Source organism: Pseudoliparis swirei, chromosome 21 (genome assembly GCF_029220125.1).
Source record: "Pseudoliparis swirei isolate HS2019 ecotype Mariana Trench chromosome 21, NWPU_hadal_v1, whole genome shotgun sequence".
NCBI lineage: Eukaryota > Metazoa > Chordata > Actinopteri > Perciformes > Liparidae > Pseudoliparis > Pseudoliparis swirei.
In genome coordinates this window covers 4,729,628-4,754,275 of record NC_079408.1, presented here as the reverse complement: position 1 = coordinate 4,754,275, position 24,648 = coordinate 4,729,628, and the positions used below count along the sequence as shown (strand labels likewise).

General features: G+C 45.7%; 2 protein-coding genes and 4 non-coding genes across 6 annotated transcripts; 4 read left to right on the top strand and 2 right to left on the bottom strand.

Moving 5' to 3' along the window:
- The first annotated feature begins 93 nt into the window (after positions 1-93).
- On the top strand, positions 94-3,722 carry ino80b (INO80 complex subunit B). Its single transcript, XM_056442831.1, is given in 7 exon segments — positions 94-257; positions 542-658; positions 1,617-1,809; positions 1,891-2,054; positions 2,769-2,941; positions 3,049-3,259; positions 3,262-3,722. Coding segments are annotated over 6 exon segments (1,056 nt in total). The 5' UTR covers positions 94-257; positions 542-618; the 3' UTR covers positions 3,537-3,722.
- Positions 3,723-3,810: 88 nt separating this feature from the next.
- On the bottom strand, positions 3,811-23,876 carry intu (inturned planar cell polarity protein). Its single transcript, XM_056442812.1, is given in 18 exon segments — positions 3,811-4,196; positions 4,416-4,558; positions 10,665-10,854; positions 10,934-11,028; positions 11,531-11,938; positions 13,111-13,203; positions 13,302-13,514; positions 13,695-13,757; positions 14,171-14,224; positions 14,826-15,009; positions 15,238-15,315; positions 15,764-15,853; positions 16,395-16,513; positions 18,675-18,893; positions 20,635-20,720; positions 22,221-22,339; positions 22,341-22,817; positions 23,689-23,876. Coding segments are annotated over 18 exon segments (2,832 nt in total). The 5' UTR covers positions 23,778-23,876; the 3' UTR covers positions 3,811-4,084.
- trnad-guc (transfer RNA aspartic acid (anticodon GUC)) lies at positions 9,190-9,261 on the top strand. The gene has a single exon. It is a non-coding gene; the product is annotated as a tRNA-Asp (tRNA).
- Positions 9,738-9,809, top strand: trnad-guc (transfer RNA aspartic acid (anticodon GUC)). Its single transcript has one exon. It is a non-coding gene; the product is annotated as a tRNA-Asp (tRNA).
- On the top strand, positions 12,920-12,996 carry trnad-guc (transfer RNA aspartic acid (anticodon GUC)). The gene has a single exon. It is a non-coding gene; the product is annotated as a tRNA-Asp (tRNA).
- Positions 18,335-18,408, bottom strand: trnan-guu (transfer RNA asparagine (anticodon GUU)). Its single transcript has one exon. It is a non-coding gene; the product is annotated as a tRNA-Asn (tRNA).
- Positions 23,877-24,648: the final 772 nt, after the last annotated feature.

The window sequence follows — 24,648 nt, the reverse complement described above, 5'->3', positions numbered from 1 at the left end:
TCTCCACTTGAGTGCACTCAACGGAAATGAACGGCTCGAAACGACCGGAAATGACGTCACGGAAGAACGTCCGTGTTGTTAGCTTAGTCGAGCTAACTCACAACTCAAGACACACTTTTTTGTCACGATAGCTTCAATTTAAATCAATTAAATTCAACGCTGCGACTTTTTTTCTTTCAAATTTGCAACCGTAATCTCTTTAGTCCGTGTGAGTTTCGTTCAGACGTCGGCAACATGCGAGAACATGTGTAAATAAGGTAACGTGAAGCTAAGCTAGACTTAATTCAATGTTTCATTATTCTCCAATGCTGCTTTAGACATTGCATTACATGTGATTTAGCTGATGCTTTTATCCAAAGCGACCTACAATCATGTTACATTCATACACCGTAGACACAGCGACAGGGAGCAATTCAGAGTTAAGTGTCTTGCTCAAGGACGCAACGACGAGGGCGGGGATTGAACCTGCAACCCCCTGATCGAAAGACGGGCCTGCTAACCGCTAGACGCAGTGTATATTATAACGCGTTTCTCTCCTCAGTGAACGATGTCTGCTGTCATGTGAAGCTGCAGACTGACCGTCCTGTTCTCGGCGTTTACTCCCCGTCGGTGTGTCAAATGGGGAAAAGGAAAGACATGATTCACCCCAGGTTCCTTGGTGAGTGTGTGTGTGAGTGAGTACAGCCATTACGTCATGAATGTCAATCTTACAATGTTGAAACTGAGTGGTGTTTCTAATATTGTGTCCACCCCTAATTTGTCTTATTAGACTGTAGGCTAAATAATAAAAACTTCTCACTGTGAAATGCAGTTTAACATAACACTGGGGAGCGGGGGCAAGGTTCCCGGTTCGATTCCCGCTCTCCCCATTAGTTGCACGTCGAAGTGGCACTGAACCCCCCAGGTGCTTCCCAGCAGCCCACTGCTCCTTAATAACTAAGGATGGGTTAAATGAAGAGAATACATGTCATATATGTGTGTAACTACATGTAATAGGACAATAAAATACACTTTTTTCTTTTCTTCATAATTACAATATGCACACCGTCTAGTTGAATCAAGCAACGGCTGTTTCAAAAAAGTTGAGGGAAAAAAGCAAGACGATTGGTTCTTGTACATTTTGGGAGATCGACTGACAGAAAAGTCAGACACGTCCTCTTATTCACTGCCAGGGTTCAGCTCCGACAGTACTTCACCTTTATTTTGTATTTGTTGTAAGCACTAATACACCAAAATATACAAGATCGCAAAAATCAGATCAGAAATCTACCAAATATAGATAGATAGATAGATATATATATTATATTAATCCAAGAGGAAAAATGAAAGTAACAAAGCAGCACCAATAATAAAACACAAGAATAAATAATAAAAAAAAAAAAAGAAAGAAGAAGAGAGATACAAGAAATATAAAAAAATAAAATAAAATATATATGTATCTGTACAACATATATGCATACACAATACACGATACAATACAATACTCACGGAGACTTATCAAACCGATATTCTCGCCTCTACAAATCTTCTTGATCGACATCGTATTTGTGTGTTTTTTTAAATAATCCATGCGTGTTTGTTGTGTTCCCGTGTTGCGTTCCTCTCGTCCTCCGCAGGCGAAGGCGGCTCCAGCCTGCACGGCGTCCACAAGCGGAAACACAAAAAACACAAGAAGCACAAGAGGAAGCACCACAGCTTCCCCGAGGCGCCGGAGCCCGTCGCGGTTCTCCGCCCTCCTCCTCCTCCTCCTCCTCCTCCGCAGCTCCGCCTCAAGATCAAACTGGGAGGACAGACGCTGGGGACCAAGAGGTGAGGCGGGCGGCGGCGGTCGGTTCGGCGCTCGCTTTCACCGCCACCCGATCGCTCACTTCCTGTTTCCTGTCCCGACAGCATTCCCACCTTCACCGTGCATCCCGGTGTGGCGTGTCCGCCGTCCCCCTTGATGATCATTAATAACGTCGTCGAGGAGGACGACGACGACGACAGCGACGACGATGACGATGATGACGACGAAGAGCCCTCTGTGCCTTTGGAGCAGTATCGAGCCTGGCTGGGTGAGTTACAGTAATATTATAATAGTTAGATACTTTACACGAGAGCTGGGTGGAAACTATTATGTTTTTAAAGTTGATCAGGTCATATCATTATGGGTCATACTCTGAATAACACAAGCAGGCATGGACCAAACTATTAGGGATTTGTTGTTATTCCTATTCCTGTAACTTCTGCTCTCAAATATAACTTTGATTAAGTAAATACTGTTGCACTCTAACCCAGTGCATGGCCTAAAGGCTTAAAACACAGATTATATGGGTAAATATGTCGAGTTGAAATAGGCTGATTCTGACATGTTTTGGTTTCTGGTCATTGGTGCACAAATGTAAACATAAGATTCAAATCTGTAAAGTGTAATATTAAGATGTGACAAACTGAAAGTATTTGTTTCTGTGCCGAGACATTACAACAGAGGTCGTTTTACTGAACTTAAAATCTAGAATGTGCAGAAATCTGCCAATGGATCCCTAGAACAGTAGGAAACATACAACGAAGAGATTACATGTGAAAACATTGAATAAATGTCTGGTACAGTATTCAGAGGTCTAAAATACCTCTAATATGACATTAATAGTTGTAAATATTTATATGAATGAACTTAAAATGGATAAATTAATGATCTTTCAATTTAAAATCAAGAATGCACGTTTTATATTCGTGTTTTATTTCTGTTGTAACACATTGAAGACACTTTTCTGTTTGTTGTGTGTCAGATGAAGACAGTAACCTGGCCAGATCCCCGATGCCGGACATGGACTCGGACCCCATGCTGGCCAGGCCCGTGGACGAGGAGGAGCGGTGGCTGGACGCTCTGGAGAAGGGGGAGCTCGACGACAACGGGGAGCTGAAGAAGGAGGTCGACGAGTCTCTGCTCACGGCCCGACAGGTGAGGAAGAGCGGAGGCCGGAGAACACAGACTTCAAATGCATAAAGTGGCTATAGCGCCCATCCCTGAGTGTGTGTGTGTGTGTGTGTGTGTGTGTGTGTGTTTAGAAAGCCCTGCTCCACAAGCAGCAGAGCCAGCCCCTCCTGGAGCTGCCCATGGGCTACAAGGAGAAGGAGATGACCGCCGAGATGATGCAGAAGCGGGAGGAGCGAGCGAGGAAGAGACGCCTGCAGGCGGCCAAGAAGGCCGAGGACAGCAAGAACCAGACGATCGAGAGGCTGACGAAGACGAGCAAGGCCAAGATCAAGAGCATGAGGGAGAGAAGTCCCGGCAGAACCAGTGTCCCATGATCCGGTACAGCGACTGCGCCCTGGGCCTGGCCGTCTCCTTCCCCGCGGGCGTCGCGGCGCCGGCGCCGACGGTTTCCCGTCCGCCGCCGGCCGCCCCGGCGAGCTGCGGCGTCGACGGCTGCTCCAACTTCAAGAAGTACCGCTGCTCCAAGACCGGCGTTCCCCTCTGCAGCCTGCGGTGCTACGAGATGAACCTGCTGCTCGCTCAGGGCGCCGCGGGGTCGGCGACGGGACGGGCGGATTGAACAACTTTTTCTCGTCACGCATTCTGCACGTCGCTGTGGCCGATTGATGATGATAATCATGGTTTCCCAGCAGTTACACCACTAAATTATGTAGATTATAAAATGTTAAACAAAACATTGATTATGATTTACATTTGCAAAGTGTCCGTTTGTTGAAGATTAAAGTTCTTTTTTTGTTGAGTTGTATTTCCAAGTCCTTGGTCTTTTTCTTATCGTCACTAATGTAAAATTCTGTTGAGAGTTGCATGAAGGTCGTTAAAGAATACAAGATAAACTGTTTTGACTTCTTTTAATGTCAATTTTGTAACAAATGACCTATAATCCCATACAAAAAGTGTACATCTTAAATTAAGTAACGGATGAAATGTCTTCCCAACGCCGAAAACTAACTGACGATATCACTACGAGTTGATTTCCCCCCGTCGGCATGGAAACCGGTGCAACAGCGTCGTTTTATCGGTTTATTCCCGAGGTATTCGCCAACCGAGCGGCTTTTTAAATCGACACGTTTCCGGCCTGAGGTCAGCGGTCGCTCCGTCGTGTAACGATCACGAGGCCAGACCGAAGGAGAGTCTGAAGGCCATCTCCACGGGAACCTCTGCCACCGAGTCGTGGAAACACACGTAGAACTCCTGAGGGACGGGCTCGAGCAACATCCGGCTGGAAGGGGAATGAAGAAGAATGAAGAAGACTCGGGCTCCTGAAAATGGCCGTGGTTACGATCAGTTGCTTCCTGTTCTTGTGTTTATTTACAAGGACTATTCCAGATGTGTATTTCCTCCCTTCCCGTCAAAAATAATCCGCTCGCTCCCCCGTAATTCATCAAAGTGTGCGGCTAGTAGATAGAAATAGAATATACTGTATAGAAAGCCGACGTACCCTACGACCCAGTAGGTCATGGTGGGAGCCGGTTTCCTCTGGTCGGTCCAGTTCTCCGGTTTACACTGAAACAGGACCCCGTGCTCCTTCACGGGGCCCAGACCCCAACCGCCGCCCCGGGGCCCGTCCGCGGCCCGGCGGCCCTGCGGGACGGAAGAGAAAAAAAATCACATTTCATTTAAGGCACTCGTGACTCCAGAGGTCAGGGCGACGGGCCTGTCGCCGTTAAGTCATGTGATCCTTTGTTTTGGGGGGGTGGAGGCCTTGAAGCAGGCTGGAATGTGGCATGTCTCCAGGGAGGTGTTGAAGAGTAACAATGCTTCAAGGTGCCGAGTGGGGGAGGGGGAGCTGGAGGACTGAGACCCTCCAACAGGCTTAGGGAGCTGTCCAATGTCCTGAAAAGCCACATTTGGACGCGGGTTCGAGACTCAGTTGGGCAGTTTATCAAGAAAAGTGTTTCCTACTTTGCTATTTTTGGAGTGTCACTTTATCCCAGCGGCAGACAGATTATATCAGTACTTGACTTATTTATTTATAACCTAAATGTAACATATTAGTTTTCTTCTCATAAACATTTGAATTGCAATTACTTAAATTAGATATGTCTTGACTGTTCACTATAATGATTCACATATTAATGACACATGTAGACATTAGTCCATGAAATATATTTATTCACAACAGGGACAGTAAATATTGAACACACAGGCCATAGTGCAAGGTCACACAAACAATAAAAACAATAAAAATAGTAAATCAAATATAATTTATATAATAAAAGAATGTAATTATTAAAATAAGAAAAGATATATACATGACAAAACACTGCTCATCTCTCTTATTTGCTCTTGTCAACGGCCCATCTGTTTTTCCCATCTCATAGAAGGCAGACGCCTGGAACTCTCTCCACGTCATCTCCTTCTCCATGCCTTGGTCTCTGTACAGGGAAAGTACTTTGGCAGGACAATAAACGTACTTCCCTGCTACCCCCGGGAACCCGGTGTGAATGTGAGGGCTGTTTGGGCCCTGCTTCAGTCCCATCCCACAGAAGCGACCCATAGCTTCCAGCTCGTCTTCATCAGATCCTCTGCTGCTGTGAACAGGTCCGCTGGCTGACGTCATGGTGGCAGCCAGGAAGCTGCGGAGGAGGACCGGTGGGGACGGCTATTGGCCTGGGGAATGGCTCACCTGGTCAGATGAGAATAAAGATGAAATGAGTATGATTTTAGGTGTGACTTTATTTCATCTTTTTAAAATGTACACAAACTAATAAAATAAAAGCATTAAAATACTGACTTTGCCCTCTCTGTGGAGTTGGCAGTTGACCGGGCTCTGCAGACGTCTCGGGAGAAGTCAGGAGCGCCTCTGACACTGTAGAGAACATTGAACATGTTATTATTATTGTTGACAAGATGAAGCCAGAATGTAACATGACATCTACGCTGTAGTTGGTGAAACTCAGCGAGCTGCACCAGTATCTAGTATACAACCATGACGTTTTTGAAGAATAAACAACGACTTTGATGTACACTACATACAAAAACTGCTGTTAGTAAAGGCAGAAAGTATCTTTACTTCACCTGCTTTTTTCAGCCAAATCCAATCAAACAGACTGTTTCTGACATTATTACGTACAGAGTATATTTCATTCATACACATGTGTTCATGTTGCAATGGGTTAATATTCAGGAGCCAGTCATCACTATGTCACCAAGGCAGGGGAAGCACCTTAACTTCAAACACACAGCAAACACATGCCAACAGGTGTTCGGAGCACAGCAGTTTCTTTTCATGCACATCAGAAAACAAAGATGGATACGTACCCTCATCAGGACCGGAGTCCATTCATCGTCACGAGGACAACAGGTGGAACACCAAAAGACAAACACGACCAGAACACGGTCGACACCAGACGAGTCCTGCTGCATGTGGGAGAGGAACTCATGGTCCCAGTTGTGTGGGTGGGCGGCGCGGTGCTCTGGGTTAAAGACCTCTTTCTCGTCGTCTGGCAGATGAGGAGGATGACGAAGATGCAGAAACAGCTATAAAACACACACAAAACAATATCAAATATGCTGAATAGAATACAGGATTAATAGCAAATCGTCTGAACTGTAAACGATTGTGAATCTTCAGGGAGGGGAAACAAATAAATAATAGAGAGCACATGTATACTCACAGCTCTGCACATGTTGCTTTGAAGGAGAGATGCTCAGCATCATCCTCTCCAGCTCTTCATCTTCATCCATCACTGTGATGCAAACAAACAAGTTAGAAAGAAAGAAAGAAATATCTTCTTGCATTTGCGCTTGTATGACTTGCATGTAGATCTTTGACAAGACACCAGACTCACCAATGGCTTCAGCAGGAGCATGTGAGGCGTGTGACATCACAGGTGAGGCGTGTGACATCAGAGGGGAGACAGTGGGTGGCTGCAGCTTCTTCTTCAGGTAGAGTTGAAGCTTATGCATCTTTGTGCCTGCAGTGCAGTTCTTCTTCTTCATGATGAAGGATGCATAGCCGTCCTCCCTGCTCTCCCAGATCTCTCGCCAGGTGCTGTAGGCACGAGTCCCAAAACCCACCAGCTGGTCATCCTCCGATGCTGCTGCTGTCACAACTGGCTTGTGTTCCTCATAGTTGAGGAGAGACTGGATTCCTCGAAACATGAGGGAATAGTTGAAAAAGGACAGGAGGCTGTCCTTGTTGTGCCCCGCTGCCATGGACACTCCTGCAGCTTCCTCTCTTTGCTGGTTCCTGATGAGGCAGATGGTGTATCCAATGTCATTCTCCAGAAGCCGGCGGAAGGACTTCCCCTTGTACTTCCCAAACTGCAGGATGTAATCTCCAGACACCTGGGTTGTATCTGAAGGGTCTCCTCCTCTCTGGCGGACCACAGTCCGTGCGTTCTGCCTGACCAGCTCCTCCCTGACAGCTGCAGACTTGTCCTGCAGAGACGGTTGTCTTTCAGGACTTTGGCTGCATCGCTCGGATCCTGGCGGAGAAATCCCCGTGGTCCCTTACGGAATGAAACTGCCATTCTCCCAGGGTAAAACAAATGTCTGCTCATCTCTCCTGTTATGACAAAGAGTAGAGTATATTAGTAAGTATATTAATACGCTATAGACAGGCATTGTTTCCATACAATATAGTTTCTGAACCTTAAGTCCTTTGTTGAGGCACACTATTTACATGTCAGTGGCAGGCAGGCAGGCAGGCTACCCCCCCCCCCCCCCCATCTCCTGTGCCCTGAACATCTAGTGGAAAAGTACATGGAGGTGAACTCCCCCCCCCCCACAGTCATGTGACTCAAGTAACAATGAAGTGTGAAGGGTCTTATCAAGAAAGGATCTCCATTCCCTTGTGACCGTCCCAAAAATACCTGCATCAGACTATGAGTATACTTTTATATAAACACCGTATCACATTCTGCTGTTCTCTGTTTTAACAGTGGTGGAGAAAGTATACAGAACTTCTACTTCAGTAAAAATAGAAATATTAATACCACCACATGGTGGTCCTGCATTCCAAAATAAATAAAAGTAAAAGTTACAATTACTCACTACTATGTTTTAATATGCTGCTGGTAGTTTAATCTATAATTACACCTTTATTAGTTGAGTATAATACATGTGGAGCAGTTAATATACGTGATATGTTAAAGTAAAACTTCATCAGTAACGTTAACCGAGGAGAAGTGCGTGTGAAGTTACGGGAGTCAATAAAAGAGAAACACCGTGACTCCCGGTTTGAGTTTACTGTTCCTTCACAGCGTGTATGTAACGTAATATCCACAGTATTGATATAGTCATGTAACGTCATATCCACAGTATTGATATGGTCATTCCGACAGCATTATTTATTTAAATGATGTCGCGTTAACTTCCCGTTTCAACAGCGCAAGAAAGTCACATACACGGAGAAACCAAACTGAAAAAACACAACCAACTTTACAGCGCGAACAAGAGACTGTCAAGACTAATTATCATTACATGTTAGTTCATTGTAATAAGTTAGAACGACTTACTGTTTGATGTAACGGTGGAGAGCTCCAGAGATCCGTACGTGCAGTCGGTCCTTCTCACAGGAGAGACTGAATGAGACGGAGGAGGGGGAGGAGCGGGAGGAGCTTCACTCTGAAAACAGCGCCACTGAGCTGCGAGTGGCCAGAGATATATTACATCGGCGATTTTAGACACCGCCATAGAGAATGAATGGGAAGCTGTTTAGGGCCGTTTAGCTAAAGAATCCCCGGTGACCGGGGTTCGATTCTCCGACGGGGAGAATTTATTGCTGAAAATTTATTGTTCCGTGGCTGACGAGCAGTTTTCTTTCATGTTTGCAGAAGTAAAAACTGAAGACACAAATCAAAAGGAGAAAGAAATATTCACTCTTGTCCTGGAGAGCACAAAGCTGGAGAAGTACCGCCACCTGTGTGTGTGTGTGTGTGTGTGTGTGTGTGTGTGTGTGTGTGTGTGTGTGTGTGTGTGTGTGTGTGTGTGTGTGTGTGTGTCCGTCCTCCAGCAACTAGTCAATTCAGTATATTTGTATAGCCCATTTTCACAAATGAGAAATTTGTCTCAGAGGGCTTTACAATCTGTATACATAGACATCCCTCTCCCAAAAACACCCAAACAACCCTTCACGGGAAAAAAGGGACTCTATCTATTTAAATATATAAAAGAAATATATTATTGTGTCGTCAGATATACACCTAACGCACATGTCCTATATTGTACATATAAAACGTTTGCCTGTGGTTTAGGAACACTATCCCTCCTCGTTAGTATAGTGGACAGTATCTCCGCTTGTCACGCGGAAGACCAGGGTTCGATTCCCTGACGGGGAGAATTTATTGCTGAAAATTTATTGTTCCGTGGCTGACGAGCAGTTTTCTTTCATGTTTACAGAAGTAAAAACTGAAGACACAAATCAAAAGGAGAAAGAAATATTCACTTTTGTCCTGGAGAGCACAAAGCTGGAGAAGTACCGCCACCTGCTGGAGAAGTACCGCCACCTGTGTGTGTGTGTGTGTGTGTGTGTGTGTGTGTGTGTGTGTGTCCGTCCTCCAGCAGCTAGTCAATTCAGTATATTTGTATAGCCCATTTTCACAAATGAGAAATTTGTCTCAGAGGGCTTTACAATCTGTACACATAGACATCCCTCTCCCAAAAACTCCCAAACAACCCTTCACGGGAAAAAAGGGACTCTATCTATTTAAATATATAAAATAAATATATTATTGTGTCGTCAGACATACACCTAACGCACATGTCCTATATTGTACATATAAAACGTTTGCCTGTGGTTTAGGAACACTATCCCTCCTCGTTAGTATAGTGGACAGTATCTCCGCTTGTCACGCGGAAGACCAGGGTTCGATTCCCTGACGGGGAGAATTTATTGCTGAAAATTTATTGTTCCGAGGCTGACGAGCAGTTTTCTTTTGTGTTTGCAGAAATAAAAACTGAAGCCACAAAATAAAAGTGACTTGTGACGGTCCGGGAGAAAACAAAGCTGGAGAAGTACTGCCACCTGCTGGAGAAGTAATGCCACCTGTAGCACACACTGCATGCGGAAGACCGGGGTTTGATTCCCCGACGGGGAGAATTTATTGCTGGTGGAGAAACTTTTGCCGCTATCATTCAGTTTTCTTTCATGTTTGCAGAAATAAAAACTGAAGCCACAAAAGAAAAGAATAAAGACATAGTGACTTTTGTTAAATAGACGGTCCGGGAGAAAACAAAGCTGGAGAAGGATCGCCACCTGCTGGAGAAGTACTGCCACCTGCAGCGCACACTGCATGCGGAAGAGCAGGGTTCGATTCCCCGACGGGGAGAATTTATTGCCGGTGGAGAAACTTTTGCAGCTTTCATTCAGTTTTCTTTCATGTTTGCAGAAATAAAAACTGAAGCCACGAATAAAAAAAAAGTAAAGAAATATTGACTTTGGTTCTGGAGAGCACAAAGCTGGAGAAGTACTGCCTCCAGCAGCACGCGGAAGACCGGGGTTCGATTCCCCGACGGGGAGAATTTAAAACCTTTGAGTTTGATCTTGAAGCAACAAGAGAGGAAAAGGCTGGAGCTTAACATGAATGAATAATTAATAGTAACACAAGTGTTTGGCCTGACTTCTTTTCACTTGAGACTCACAGAATCTGGTGTTGCTGTGACTTCACGATCTGAAGCTTGATGAGTGTTACCTGTGTCGCTCTGCAGGTGGAGATTATGTACACTCCCGTGTGAAACTCACTCTGGCTGGCAGGCTCTGCTGGAACGCCGCCCGGATGGAGAGGCAGCAGTGGTGGAAGTTGCGGATGAGCTGTGGGTGGATGGAGCCGCTGAGCTGAGCCACCTCCCTCTGAGTCGGAGCGATGAAGATCCCCTGAACCGTCTCCATCAGGACGTAGTGGAACAAGGTGTTCTCTGCACCTGAAGTCAGCCTGTCACAATAACAACACGTAGGAGTTTAAGCTCATTTGACATTTAATTATAAATGCAGTGAGGATGAAAGCCACCCACTTCATGGTGTTGTACATCTCCTCCGTCTCCCTGTCAGTCAGGGTCTTCTTCAGCGTTCCCAGGTAGAACGGGTTCGGGTGCTTCATTCTGGGATTCTGACGGCGAAGGATGCAGAAAGCACAAGACTAAATATTACGATAACATCCGTCTATTAGCGTTCGCTTATCCAGGGATTGGTCGTGGGGGCAGCAGGCTCAGGCGGGTGTTTAAGACTCCTCTTTTTACCCTGCAACGCTTTCCAGCTCCTCCTGGGATTTACCCGATGTTCCCGGAAAACCTCGAACCTCAAAGGAGCAGCGGCTCTACTTAAAGCTTCCTCCTCCGGGTGTCCGAGCTCCACGTCTTCTCTCTCAAGGCGGAGCCCGGCCACCCGACAAAGGAAGCTCATTTCGAGGTTCGACAATCCGGTCGGAGTTTCCTTTCCAGCTCCCTGGAATGATCTTTCCCGGGGAGGCTCGAGTAGCGATACCCCGATTACTGGACCACACTCTCTACACATTGAATTATAATATTAAAACAATATAAAAGTACAAGGTCCGACTAAAAGAACCAATCAGGGAAGAATATTAGACTTTAAAAAAAAGACAACAAGTGTACCTTGAAGAGGCCTCCACTCCCATCGGATCCCAGAGAGTCCCGACGCCCCCCCAGCTTCCCAGAGTCAGGGGTGGAATGCGGACTGAGGCCCGGAGCCGTCGCCGAACCGGCCCCCGACCCGGCGTCCATCGGTCCCTCGCTCCCGCTGTCCGACAGGCTCCTCTGGGGGCTGGACCTCCGGGCCTTCTCCCCGAACAGGCCGCGGCCTCTGGACCCGGAGGAGGAGCCTTTAACGGCGCCCGCTAGCTTGCTGAAGACGGGGGAGGAGGAGGAGGCCAGGCTGTCCAGGCGGTCTCGGGCGGCGGGGAGGAACCAGTCGGCGCACGACAGGCAGGGAGCGGGCGGAGCGCCGAGCCGCTCCTCGATGCCGGCGTCCAACACCTCCAGCTGCAGCAGCGTGGCCTTCACCTGGAGCCGGAACGGAGACGGCAGGGTTCTTACAGTTTGACCGGTGGATTTCCAGGACTTTTCCATGACTTTCCACCAAATTTCCATGACCAAACTGAAATCTCGGTATAAACATGAACATTTTTGAAAATAGAATTTATTATATTAAAAAATTAGTTCTTTCCAAATTAGTTCTCTGCATTTAACCCAGAGCAGTGGGGCTGTGAAGAAAGCGCCGTGGAAATGGGTGGGTTCAGTTGCCTTTGCTGGGACACTTGCACTTAATGGGGAGGGGGGAGGGGATCGAACCCACAACCCTGCGGTTGCAGGACGGCCCAATATTGCGTATTGAGAGCGTACGCCGGCTTATATTTTGAGCGTCTTTCTTAAAAAAAACATATTAATTATTTCAAACTCGCCGTAAATGAACATGTGATTTTAACAAATTTTCATGACTTTTCCCAAACTTTTATGATTTAAGTTTTTTCCATGACTTTTCCAGGCCTGGAAATGACCATTTAAAAATTCCATGACTTTTCCAGCTTTTCCATGACCGTACGAACCCTGAATGTTGCTCCTATCCCTAAATAAGGAACCACGCGATCAGACCGTCCCTTGTTTATGACTTTCTAAAAAATGACCCGTGTATTTTCAGTTTAACTGATATTGTATCGAAAATACTGTGACGCTGTTTTGAAGATGACAAGACGTAGATGTACCTGTTGGATTCTTACCTATCAGGATTTGAACAATTTTGAAAATGTTGCCGGCTTCTATTTTGAGCATCTTTCTTTAAAAAAAACATATTAATTATTTCAAACTCTGCGTGTGATTATAACACATTTCCATGACTTTTCCCAAACTTTAATGATTTAAGTTTTTTCTATGACTTTTCCAGGCCTGGAAATTACCACTTTAAAATTCCATGAGTCTTCCAGGTTTTCCATGACCGTACGAACCCTGTATGTAAATTGAGTAAATACGACATAGGGACTCTATCCCTCCTCGTTAGTATAGTGGACAGTATCTCCGCTTGTCACGCGGAGGCAAAGACCGGGGTTCGATTCCCCGACGGGGAGAATTTATTGCCGTGGGAGCAGCCGGCTCGTTATTCTTGAGCTGAAGTCACTTCCCGGAAGAATAAAGTGTGTGAATGGTATGTCAGGAATTTTGAAAAGTTCAACGAGGGTCACCTGATCTACGTAAACACAATCCGGGCCCGGCGAGCCCAAAGCTGGCGAGGAGCAGCCGCCGGCCTCCAGCAGCACACACTGCATGAAGTGCCTCTGAAGTGGAGAGAGAAAGAAAATATGAATGTTTCAACACATAAACAAACCGATAACCGCCACGTAGACAACGAGAGCACCGTCCGGCGCCTCCTTACCAATCCCACTATGAGGAGGAAGTGGCGTCCTTGAGGCCGGCTGTAGCCGGGCGCCGCGCCGCCGCCGGCCCTCTGCTGGGGGAACACCTCCCTCCAGATGACCAGCTGACCGACCCGCCGCTCGGACGCCAGCGGCAGCAGGCAGTAGTGCTGGCAGTACAGACACACGTCCAGCAGGTCCTCTTTGGGCAGATGGTTGGCAATCAGGTAGGACTGGCGAGGATGTGGATGAGAAGAGTCGTTGAGGGCTTGGAGCAAAGCATTGTGGGTAAAAACAACAAAAAACAGCCCTTTTCTGAACTTATTTTGTAATTTACATGACATCCGTCTGGCTTCCATGCCTTGAAATGTGTACGGCATCCAGACCCGTCTCTTGATGAAGAGATAACCTACCTTGTAGAACAAACAGGAGCCAAGAATCCCGTACAGACGCCTCAGGCCAAAGAAGTCCTCAGACTGTGAGAGGACAACGATAGAGAACACACACAGACTTTGGAGGAAGATGACAGTGACACCAATGAAAGTTTCTCTCCGTGAGGATGATTTGAAATCTCAAGACCATCAAATCCACTTTAACTCCCTCCTGCATCAAGAATCCCCGTTTCCTGAGGTGCAGCTTTTTGTAATCAGTTAACGAACCAGACCCCCGTGAGCTTCTCGTAAAAAATACAGACCTAAAAATAGTCTGACCTTCTCCTCTCAGTCTGACCTTCGCCAGAAGACCGAAAGCTGCGTCTTCGCCCGACTAATGAGCGGCAGAGCAAGAGGTCACAGCGCAGCGTGAACCACCAGTGTGAGTCTTCAGCCCAATACTATTTATGTCCCTCCATAACAAGCTACGTCTTTTAGTCATTCATGTGTTTTCTCACCATTTCTCCAAAATCAGAAGACTCGAAATCCGAGAGAACGGTATCCACCTCCATCTGGGGAGAGAGGAAATGAAATAAAAAGCTTTAAAAACTATTTATTATTAGAAGGACGAAGATAAGATATGTTTTATCTTTCATATGTCCAATTTATTGTGTTTTTTCGAGAGCCTCCTGCATTCGTTCAATATATTCATTGACATGGACGCTCCATACATTGTGTAACATTCAACAGTGGCCACTAGAGGGCAGCAGAGACAACGTTATCACGCGCGACTGTTCACTTCTTAAAAAACATTTTTATAGAACAGCTTTTAAGTGATGTCGTCCTTTTATGCCGATTATTGGTTCCCCTATTTTAGTTTGTCTGTTTTCTTTTTATTTATTTACTTCAAACAAATATATATATATATTTGTATTTTATTATTCTATTTGTTTTGCTCTCTGTAGAGCACTTTGTAAACTTTGTTTACAAACTTTGATTGTTTATCAATCCACATGTGGTACATTGTGTATTATTCAACAGTGGCCACTAGAGGGCCGCAAAGACAGTTGAGGAAACAAAGCGATATACTAAAAATGTGTTATTGTTGTATTTCAGCTCCAACAGTGCATTTGATCTCTAAATAATATTCATCACACACGGACAGAAACGCACCTTGATTTCCGGCGGCAGCGTGAGCCATCGGACCGCCGGCAGTCCGTCCAGAAAAAGGGTCCCCGAGACATCGGGGGTCGGCGCCGAGGAGCCGTCCCTCAGGCGAGACGGCTGGATGAGCTGCTGGAAGAAGAGGCAGAAGAAGTGGTCCAACCTGGGGGCGTGGTCCCCCTGACAGAACGCACTGCGGAGGACACGGCGAAGATTAAATAAACACGTCGCACGATAGAAGAACGACGGAAATGGAGGATGGGAAAGATATTTGAGAGCAAAGTGAGACAGTGGAGACTTTGTGTGAAATCCAGCTGGAACATTTTGGATCGAATATTTCAATTTATTTTAAGCATCGACAAATGAGAGCCAGAGAGAGGAAGCTTCTCTCAGCGGGAGCACAGGAAGGAAAGAGACTCACTTGTCTAAGGAGCCGTACATCACTTTTAGTGTCCGCACGACGTCTCCCACAACCGTCTGCAAATACAGCAGAGGAACCCTGGAGGGAAATGGAAATAAAAATGGTAAAACACAGACGTGGATGAACTTCGACTTCGATGATCGGACCAACTGGCCAGAAGCCGTGACGCAAAAAGTTATTGATTTGTTGTTAATTTGCTTTTTTTTAAAGCATGGATGGAATTATTTCTCAACCGAGATGACGCTTGATTTGGTTGACCTGGTGGCGTAGAAGTGAAAAAAAGTTGTGTAATATAACCCGACTCATGAACAACCACATGCATCCCTATAAAAAGTTTGGCATCCCGCCAAGAAAAGGACAAAAAGAAGCATTTGTGGACGTTGAAATGTTTTTTACAGATGCTCTTGAATAAGTTTCCTCCTCAAAATAATAGTTCATTTCTGGGGGACACGCGTCCTGCTCAGAGAATTTATCACCAGCTGCGTGTGTGTGTGTGGTTTGTGTGTGTGTGTGTGTGTCCCGCTACCTATCAGCAGGAAGACCGATGACCAACAGGTTGTTGCTTTCCTTCCAGTAGCCCACATGGACCAGCTGTTTGCCCAGCAGGAGAGAAGAGCTGAAGGGCGAGAGACAACGTGAGAGACACTCTTAACATCCAGACACACACACACACACACACACACACACACAGGGCTCACTGTGGTTTCTAAACCCTAGCAGAAAAGTCTGAACATTGGAGGGAGCTATAATAAAAATATTTTGGGGGATTTATCATCACCACATTCATTTTGAATCCTCATTATAATGTTTTTTTAAAAATACAAAAGACCATAAAAACAAAAAACAAAAAAGAATATCGGCCGACGACTCGAACATTTCCTCGTGCCAGTTTTGTTTTAATGGCAGAGAGAAGAGAAGAATAGAAAGGAAAGAAACTGTAACTCCTTTGACGAAGTTGAACGTGAAATATAGAATATTACACACATGTATGTTTTGATATTCAGGAAGAACATCGTCTGATTTGATGAAGAACCAGTTGGAACCAGTCTGATTGGATAAATAACCAGTGTGTGTTTTACAGTTACACATTGGTGATTACATGTACCTAAAAAAACCCGAGTTGCATTCTTCTTTTTCCTCCGCGCTGCTTCCTCTACCTGAGTATTCGCCCTCCGGTGACGTTCTCCAGCATGTCACACAGAGTGAGGAAGATGCCCCTCACTCCTTTCAGCTGGCCGGACGCCGCAGACACCGGGTACTGGTACAGGATCTCCTCCTGCAGACGCGCGGACACACAGGAACATCTGGATCATGTTGCCACGACGACGACGTATATTCAGAGCCTCTTTGACGGAAACGTGTGAAACACGTGCAGAAGATCACACAACGAATGGGTTATTCTGTCACCCCCTGAACATTAGTTTGGTTTCAGTTGTATTCTCACACAGCAAACACAAAAATGGAATCTTACTAAAAAAATATTTTACATGTCTGACTTTCCAGAGAGAAAAAGAAGCAGTCAGGAAAACACAGGAATTGGCTCCGGGGAGATTCAGGGGAATCTTTGGTGACATTACTTATTATTATTAGTAAATCACTTTACTTTGTTTTCCCCTTGTATATTTAGTATTAGTATTTAGTTTTTTAGTATTTAGTTTTGTGTTTTATAATTATTTTTATTAATGCTCTGATGCTGTGATTTTTGAAATGTCCCCATTGTGGGACGAATAAAGGTATATATCATTAGCATTCCTCCCAGCATGTTGGAAACTTTGAATGATACAAGGCGAGAGAATCATGAATGAACGGGCCCTTGTCGCCTTGGCAACCAGAACAAAGAAACCAGAAGAACAACCGACAAAGCACAAGGCTTCAGTTACATCTCGTACACACACCACAAAATCATCCCTCGGAGAAGACTCAGAAACACCACCGCTGAACGGCTCCAATTTCTGCTACCCAGCGATCAAAGGACACAGAAGTCAAAGTCAACGTTTGGGCCGTCTGTCATTTATTTAGGGAATAAATGACAGACGGCCGAACTCTGCACTGGTCACGAAAGAAAGGAGAAACTAAAGCAGAAACAGAAACAGGAGCTGCAGACCACGAAGTACGGCCGCAAAGAAAACACCGGCCTGCCGATCGCCGTCCGGAGGGGAATGTGATTACAGTGTAGGAGGTGTCGGTAGTTTAAGAAAACACACACACACACTGGATCCAGTTTAAAAACAGGGAAATTCTGTAATTTTTCAGTTCAGAGCATTAAAATGAGTCGATTATTGACAGGAGTTGTGTTCGCAGGGCAGAGCGCCTCAACCTCTCCCTGTTTGTTTTGGGTCGGCGGCCCCCGGAGGCGTTGGAAACCGTCAGATTAATGTAATGGAAGCTTTCCATTCCTGGATTTGGGGATTCCCTTCACACCCCAGGTTATTCTCAACACTCAATTATGAGAACACTCCGCCTTTTTTATTTATTTTTACGGCTGCTCAGAGTCACAACGTTTCAGGTTTCCCCCCCGAGACACTCTATCGTTCCAACAGGATGGAAAAAAATCGGAAACTCTCCACATTTTGACTCTCTAAATGCAGATAAAGGCGTTACCCTCTTGCTCCGGCTCTATCTGAGCCCGTAGCTTTGATCACGGACACCCAGGTAATCATTCCAGGGGCGTCAAACTCACCTTTCGGCATTGCGGTGGTCCCTGTGTGTAGATTCTAGTGACCAGTTGATTCTTGCTGTGTACATATATACATGAATATTAAACTTCACTGTCGCTAACATATCCGGGTTTATTTATTAATTATTTAAATTGATTTATTAATATTCTTCTAACGTTACCCTGCTATGTGTTTGCATCATAGAATACGAATATATATCACTGGCTTTTATTTCGACCACACTCCGCTGCAGAAAAAAATGACCGTCAAAATAAAAGCACAGGATTATTTTTTCTTCCCTTTTTTAAGAAAAGGCATCATATTTATTTAATGACGTCGCCACATCCGGCCCACCACGTCCTTTTATGTGGCCCGCGGGCCTTGAGTTTGACACATGTGATTTACACGTTACTTTTATTCAAGAGGGGAAAAAAAAGATCCGTCCCTGGGTGGGCTTGAACCACCAACCTTTCGGTTAACAGCCGAACGCGCTAACCAATTGCGCCACAGAGACTGCTCTGCTACACCCTTCTGGTGGAGTTAGGTATTTACTCCTCAGGGTTGAGATACCTGACAGACTGCAGGACTCGAAGCAGCTTGTTGTGGTTTCCACGCTTTGAATCTCACCGACTTTGTTTTAAATCCGACATTAAAAAATAGGAGATTTTATGAAATGCTGAACGCATCACGGTGAAACCCGGACTCCCCTGAGACTTTTTGTCAAAAGTCGGCTTGTGAATTGTTTCGAGGGCCCATATTTGTTCTCATACATCCACTGACCTCCTCCTGCGGTGACGCCGAGTCCAGTTTAAGCGAGAGGTACATGACGGCGTGCGGGATGTGTCCGATGGACATCTGGAGTTCGGCCGTGTCCTCTCCCCACAGCAGACGCACCAGCTGGCTGACCGGAGGAGACGAGGCCTTCGTCTTCCGGCGCGGTGAAGCGTCGCCGCCGCCGCCGCCGTCCCACCGAGCCACCGTCTCCAACGTCAGCCTCACCTGGGAGGAGAGAGGGACAACCGGGAAAAAAGAAAAGAAAGAACACATCTATTGGTGGAAGGACATCTCATTGAGACCATCTATGTAGCTAAAGCGATGTCATTTCAAGGACATCAGAACCAGAGTCCAGATGTGAGGAAGAGCGACGATGCATGATCCACTTACACAGCTCAGCGTCTCTAATCCCTGTGTTTGTCTTGCAGGTTTAATTGATATTAGGAATAATGCCATGTAGCCCTGACACAAGGGGAACGCCCTATGAAGACAATACAGTGGGCCGGAGACATTTAAACAGCAGAACAAAGGCAGAACCATCACGGTTCTGCTGGGATTTGACCTCAAACCACAAGGGGGGGGGTGGATCCAGTTATCTTAACTGAAAACACCCCGGCTACAGTTTGGTGTTTGACTTTAACACAGAATATGAAATATGCCAATTAGTGAACACTCTACAACCACACACACACACACACAGTAACTAACCTAAAAAGTCCTTTTAGTATGCCCCGAGAAATAAATGAGGTGTTGTGGTCATTACATTCCACAAAATGCGGGTAGTCTGAGATCAAATATGTCGGGAGAAAAAAAAAGGGGTGGGGGGAATCGTATTTCCCCGGTTAAAAATGTCAAAACTGTATTTTTCTAATCCGACGACGGCTCCCAGAACCCTCCACGGTCCGTCAGCTCTAACCACAGGACAGGCGCCGGCACCCAGGCGGCCAGCCACATTAGCCGACGGTAGGGGTATTATTAAAGAAGAGCGGAGGAGGAGCGAGACACCGCGGGATGAAGCTTTTTTTCAAACTGGCGTAAATGTTTTTGAAACGGAGAGATAACCTCGGATCAGAGCCAAGAGGATCAAATTCAGAAGAGACAAAACGGTAGAACACTTTTTTTTTTAAATGGGCGAAGCCTAAATTTGACAAATCCCCGGGTAAAGAGGCCGAGCGGGCGAGCTGCAGCACTTTCTCTCATCGTAAATAACAAGGATGTGGTGAGACTGGAGGGCGCTCTCACCGGGATTCCAGACTGTTGATGTCAGTCGATCGGGGAACTCGCTTAGAGACGGACACTCGAGTAACGGAGGCTCGTTCGGGGGTTTTTAGGAAAAAGCACAGTGGACTAACTTTGATGCTAATATTAGTTTCTTAGAATATAATACGCGCTGTCTGCGAAGAAAAAAAACATCCTCCAACACACACAGGCATGTGTACATGAAACACAACTCTCTTTCCAGTTGTTGTTTTGTTCGTCACCGTGGTTTCGGAGGTTTCCCCGAAAATAAAATAATCTCCCTCGCTTTTTCCCTACAATGTAATTTTTTCTTCTTTTCAACTACATCTTCTAATCAGCTGAGGTTCCAATCCCACAACGGGGGAGGGGGGGGGGGGAAGTCGCACCGCAGTCCCGTCTATTCGCCCCATACACACTGTCATTTGCAAATTCCTACTTTTTTGATGGTTTTGGTTTTTTGGGGTAAAAAACGCACGACGATGGATTTTTTTAATCACTTCTCAAAGGATAATTTCTCTAATTGAGGGTTTTCTAATGTTAAACAGCCCTCACTCTGGCTTTCTATTCACATCTATTGTCTACATCTCGCGGTTTGTGACAAGCCACGATCATAAAGTTGTAAACGCTGCTTTATGAATATAGAAACGTTTCCCAGGGGAACGAAAAAGGAGCTCCCCGGTATCGGTGGCTATCAGTATCGATACCGAAGGAAACTAAAAACACTGACCTGCGTTGGTCCCGGGATGCATGACAGAACCCTCTCGATGTTTTCAGAGGTCACGTCCACGTCGTCCACGGCGACAAGCACATCACCTGAACACAGCAGGCAGGAAAGGCACCTTGAGTCGAAGGAGCGCATCATGACGTCCACAAGAAAAGGAACACATTCGACCACAATTCAATATATTTGATGCAATCAAAAACAAAAACAACTAGAATGGGCACTCGGTAGAGCGCATACCTTCGCATATCACAAGATTGGGCATTAAATTATGAACATTTTGGCATTAGTTGCATGCCAATTGGATAAAAATTGACTGCGCTATGGTAAAAAGAAGACTTTGACCTTTTCATGACCTTGACCTTGACCTTTAACCCGATCGATCCCAAAATCTAATCAAATGGTCCCCGGATAATAACCAATCATCCAACCACATTTCATGCGATTCGGTTTAATACTTTTTGAGTTATGCGAGTAACACGCATACAAATAAATAAATAAATACACAGCGATCAAAACATAACCTTCCGCATTTTCAATGCGAAGGTAATCACAAAAATCAAAGCTTGTATGGTCAGTAAGAACTTAAAAGGCTATTTAAGAGCTTCACCTGTGTGTGTGTGTGTGTGTGTGTGTGTGTGTGCGCAGAGAGGCCGACCCCCGTCTCAGTAACAGAGCTATTTCATGTATTTAACCGCTCTAATTGTTTAAGCATGTTGCCGGGCAGAAATAAAAAGCGTCTCTAAACAGGAACTCATGTGGGTAGTCATTTGTGGCGAGGCTCGACTGCAGCTCGTCCGTCTGCCGGTGGAAGCCGTCCGATCATTAAGCCCCCGAGAGAAGAGAGACGAGAGAGAAACCGAGCCTTCGAACAGATCGTCGTCGGCACAGAACCAGAGCGTCGTTTGAGTTTCATTCGGATTGTTTAGCCGTGACTATTCGCTCTTTAAACGTCCCACACACATTTATTTAATCACGAACTTTGAGAAACTGCGGTGGTGATTTGCACTTTGTCGCTGGGAGAATGGTTTTACTGCTCTGAAACAACTCGGCTATTATGTCATCATCAGCCAACAGAATTTTTTTAAAGTAAAATCCCAAAATACATTGTTAAAAAAGCGGATAAAATAATGTTCAGGGTTCTGACACATTTTGACCGATGGATTTCCAGGACTTTAAACCAAATTTCAATGACCAAACTGAAATCTCGGTATAAACATGAACATTTTTGAAAATATTGCGTATTGAGAGCGTACGCCGGCTTATATTTTGAGCGTCTTTCTTTAAAAAAACATATTAATTATTTCAAACTCTGCGTAAATGAACTTTTATGATTTCAGTTTTTTCCATGACTTTTCCAGGCCTGGAAATGACCATTTTAAAATTCCATGACTTTTCCAGGTTTTCCATGACCGTACGAACCCTGAATGTTGCTCCTATCCCTAAATAAGGAACCACGCGATCAGACCGTCCCTTTTTATGACTTTCTAAAAAACGACCCGTGTATTTTCAGTTTAACCGATATTGTATCGAAAATACTGTGACGCTGTTTTGAAGATGACAAGACGTAGATGTACCTGTTGGATTCTTACCTATCAGGATTTGGCCGCATTTGATGGCCGGGCTGTTGGGTATCAACCCCTGAACGGTCAGTCGTTCCTCTCCGCCGGCCGCCGCCGCGGCTCCGCTGCTCGGGGCGGAGCGGCGCACCACCCGAGCAGCGCTCGAGCAAGCCTCCGCCGCCGCTCGGCGGGGTCGATGAACCTCCGAGGCGCTTCGGGTTGAGGTAGACGCACACCTCCTTCAGCTGCTGGACCGCCACACCCGACCTTTGACCTGGCTGGTTTTTCAGGATGGATGCTGGGGGGGATGAGGTCGAGTCGTCTTTCCCTCCTCCTCCTTCTCCTCCTCCTCCTCCTCTGCGCTGAGATGGCCGGCGTTTCCTCCTCAGGATTCTGGCTAACCTCTTGAGAGTGGGCTCACCTTTCGCCCGCGAGCCGCAGCGCTGCTTCCTGCTGCGCTCCGTGATGACCTCCGCCTCCGCTTCGCTGAAGCGAACGTGATTAGTGGACGCGCCTCGGTTGGCGGCGGCTCGGGCCAACGCGGCCTCCTCTTCGCCCTCGCTCAGCTCCAGGTAGAAGAGCTCGCCGTTCTTCTGGATGTCATCGAGCCATTCGGGTTCCAGGTCACTGGGAGAAGGAGAGAGAGAGAAAAGAGCATTGAAAGAGACCGAGTGTCAAAGGCACAGTGGTATGAGACTGGGAAGAGAGGACACAGTGGTGTGAGACTGGGAAGAGAGGTACTCTCCATCAATCAATAAGATACAAGACTCAAAATCATTTGACATGTTGTATTTTGCGACAGAGCTGCCGTGTTGTCTGTCATCCGGCTGTTTTTGTCTTAAATTAAATGTACAATGAATGCTTCTACTTGTGTGACATCATACTCACATTATTAATGACTTATGTCCTGAATGGAATAACATATTATCCACGCAGTTTAAGATTTTTGGGCAACTGTTGTGCCAGACTTGTATCCAAATAATGACTAAAATAGCGTTTAAAATATTTTTGTTTGACTCTTTTTTCCTGTGTTTGTAAGCCCACAGTAATAACTATATGTAGAAAAATAAAATAAAAGTGTAATCACATGCTTGACCATAAGGGTGGGACTGAAGAGGAGATGTTTCTCTCTCTTTAAATCTGCGTTGAAGAGCCTGTGGTGGGCAGCTGCGACGTGACGTCACCAAAGTTACTGAGGTCTGGGAGTAGCATACAATTATTTAAAAGAAGGTTTTACCTCCCAAATTGAAAACACTCCCAAAAGCTCTGAAAAGCACGAGGAAGGAGATGAAACCCCGAGAGGATGGGATGACATCTACAAGCACTGGTATTAAAACACAACTTAAGACGGTGCGTTTTATACCTGCAGCATAAACCATCACAGGGACCCTCTGAGTGTCCACGTGGCTTCCTGTCAACACGTGCACGAGTGTGCGCGCGCGTGTGTGTGTGTGTGTGTGTGCGTGTGTTTGTTTTCGAGTCAAAACTAGCTTCTTACTCGGAGCTGTCGTAACTCGATGTCGTGAACTCGCGGTCACTTTCGTAGTCTTCTTCCTTCTGGCCGCGAGAAATAGTTTTTTCGGCCATTTTGTTTACGCGAAGTTTATATATTTTTATTTCTTCAAGTGAAAATCACAAAGTTCGCCCGCTAAAAGCTAGAAAAGAAGAAGAAGAAAACGACCTGCGATGTTCCCTCGCCATGTTGGAACCGTTGAGAGCGAGCGGAGGAGGGGGGGCGGGGGGTGCTACGGTCACGTGACGCGATGGGCTCACTCTGATTGGTTGACGGCGCAGTTGCCCCCAACAACGCAGAAACTTTCGAGTGGCCGGTTTACCCCGCAGCACGAGACTCTCGTCCCGGTGAATAATGCAGTAACGGCTCAATAAACACGGGAGATGAGATATTACGAGAGAAAACACACGCGCACAACAATAGAAGAAGTATTACACAATACATTAAACTATATTTTAAATTAAATGCGCGTGTTGTTCCCTGTTTATCTCTCCGCGTCCCTGCAGACTTGCACGAGTGTTTTTGTTTTTGTAATCCTCTCCCGGTTATTTATGCAAACTTCCTGACCACAAACAAAAGCGTTTAAGAGGCTTCACTGACCTGTAAAGGAGAACGCTGCGTATGGAGTCGAAATCATCCAAGTCTTTAGGGAATGAACCTCCATTTGCAGAAGTGTGAAACATCATTTGCGTTTCATGTTTTCGCCGAACCAACTGCGTCCACTTAAATTGTAGTTCAATAATAATAATAATAATAATAAATAATAATTAAAAATGCTATTTAAAATTTCAAGGAGGTCCAAAAGAAAAACGAGTTAATCCTCCTCTGGGCGCCTGAAACAATCCTCCTCCCGTTCCTCACGTCAATCACTGACTCGGAGGAACACGGTTAAATAAAAATGGAGAAGAAACCCACTGACGGTCGTTTTTAAAGCTCTGCATGTTT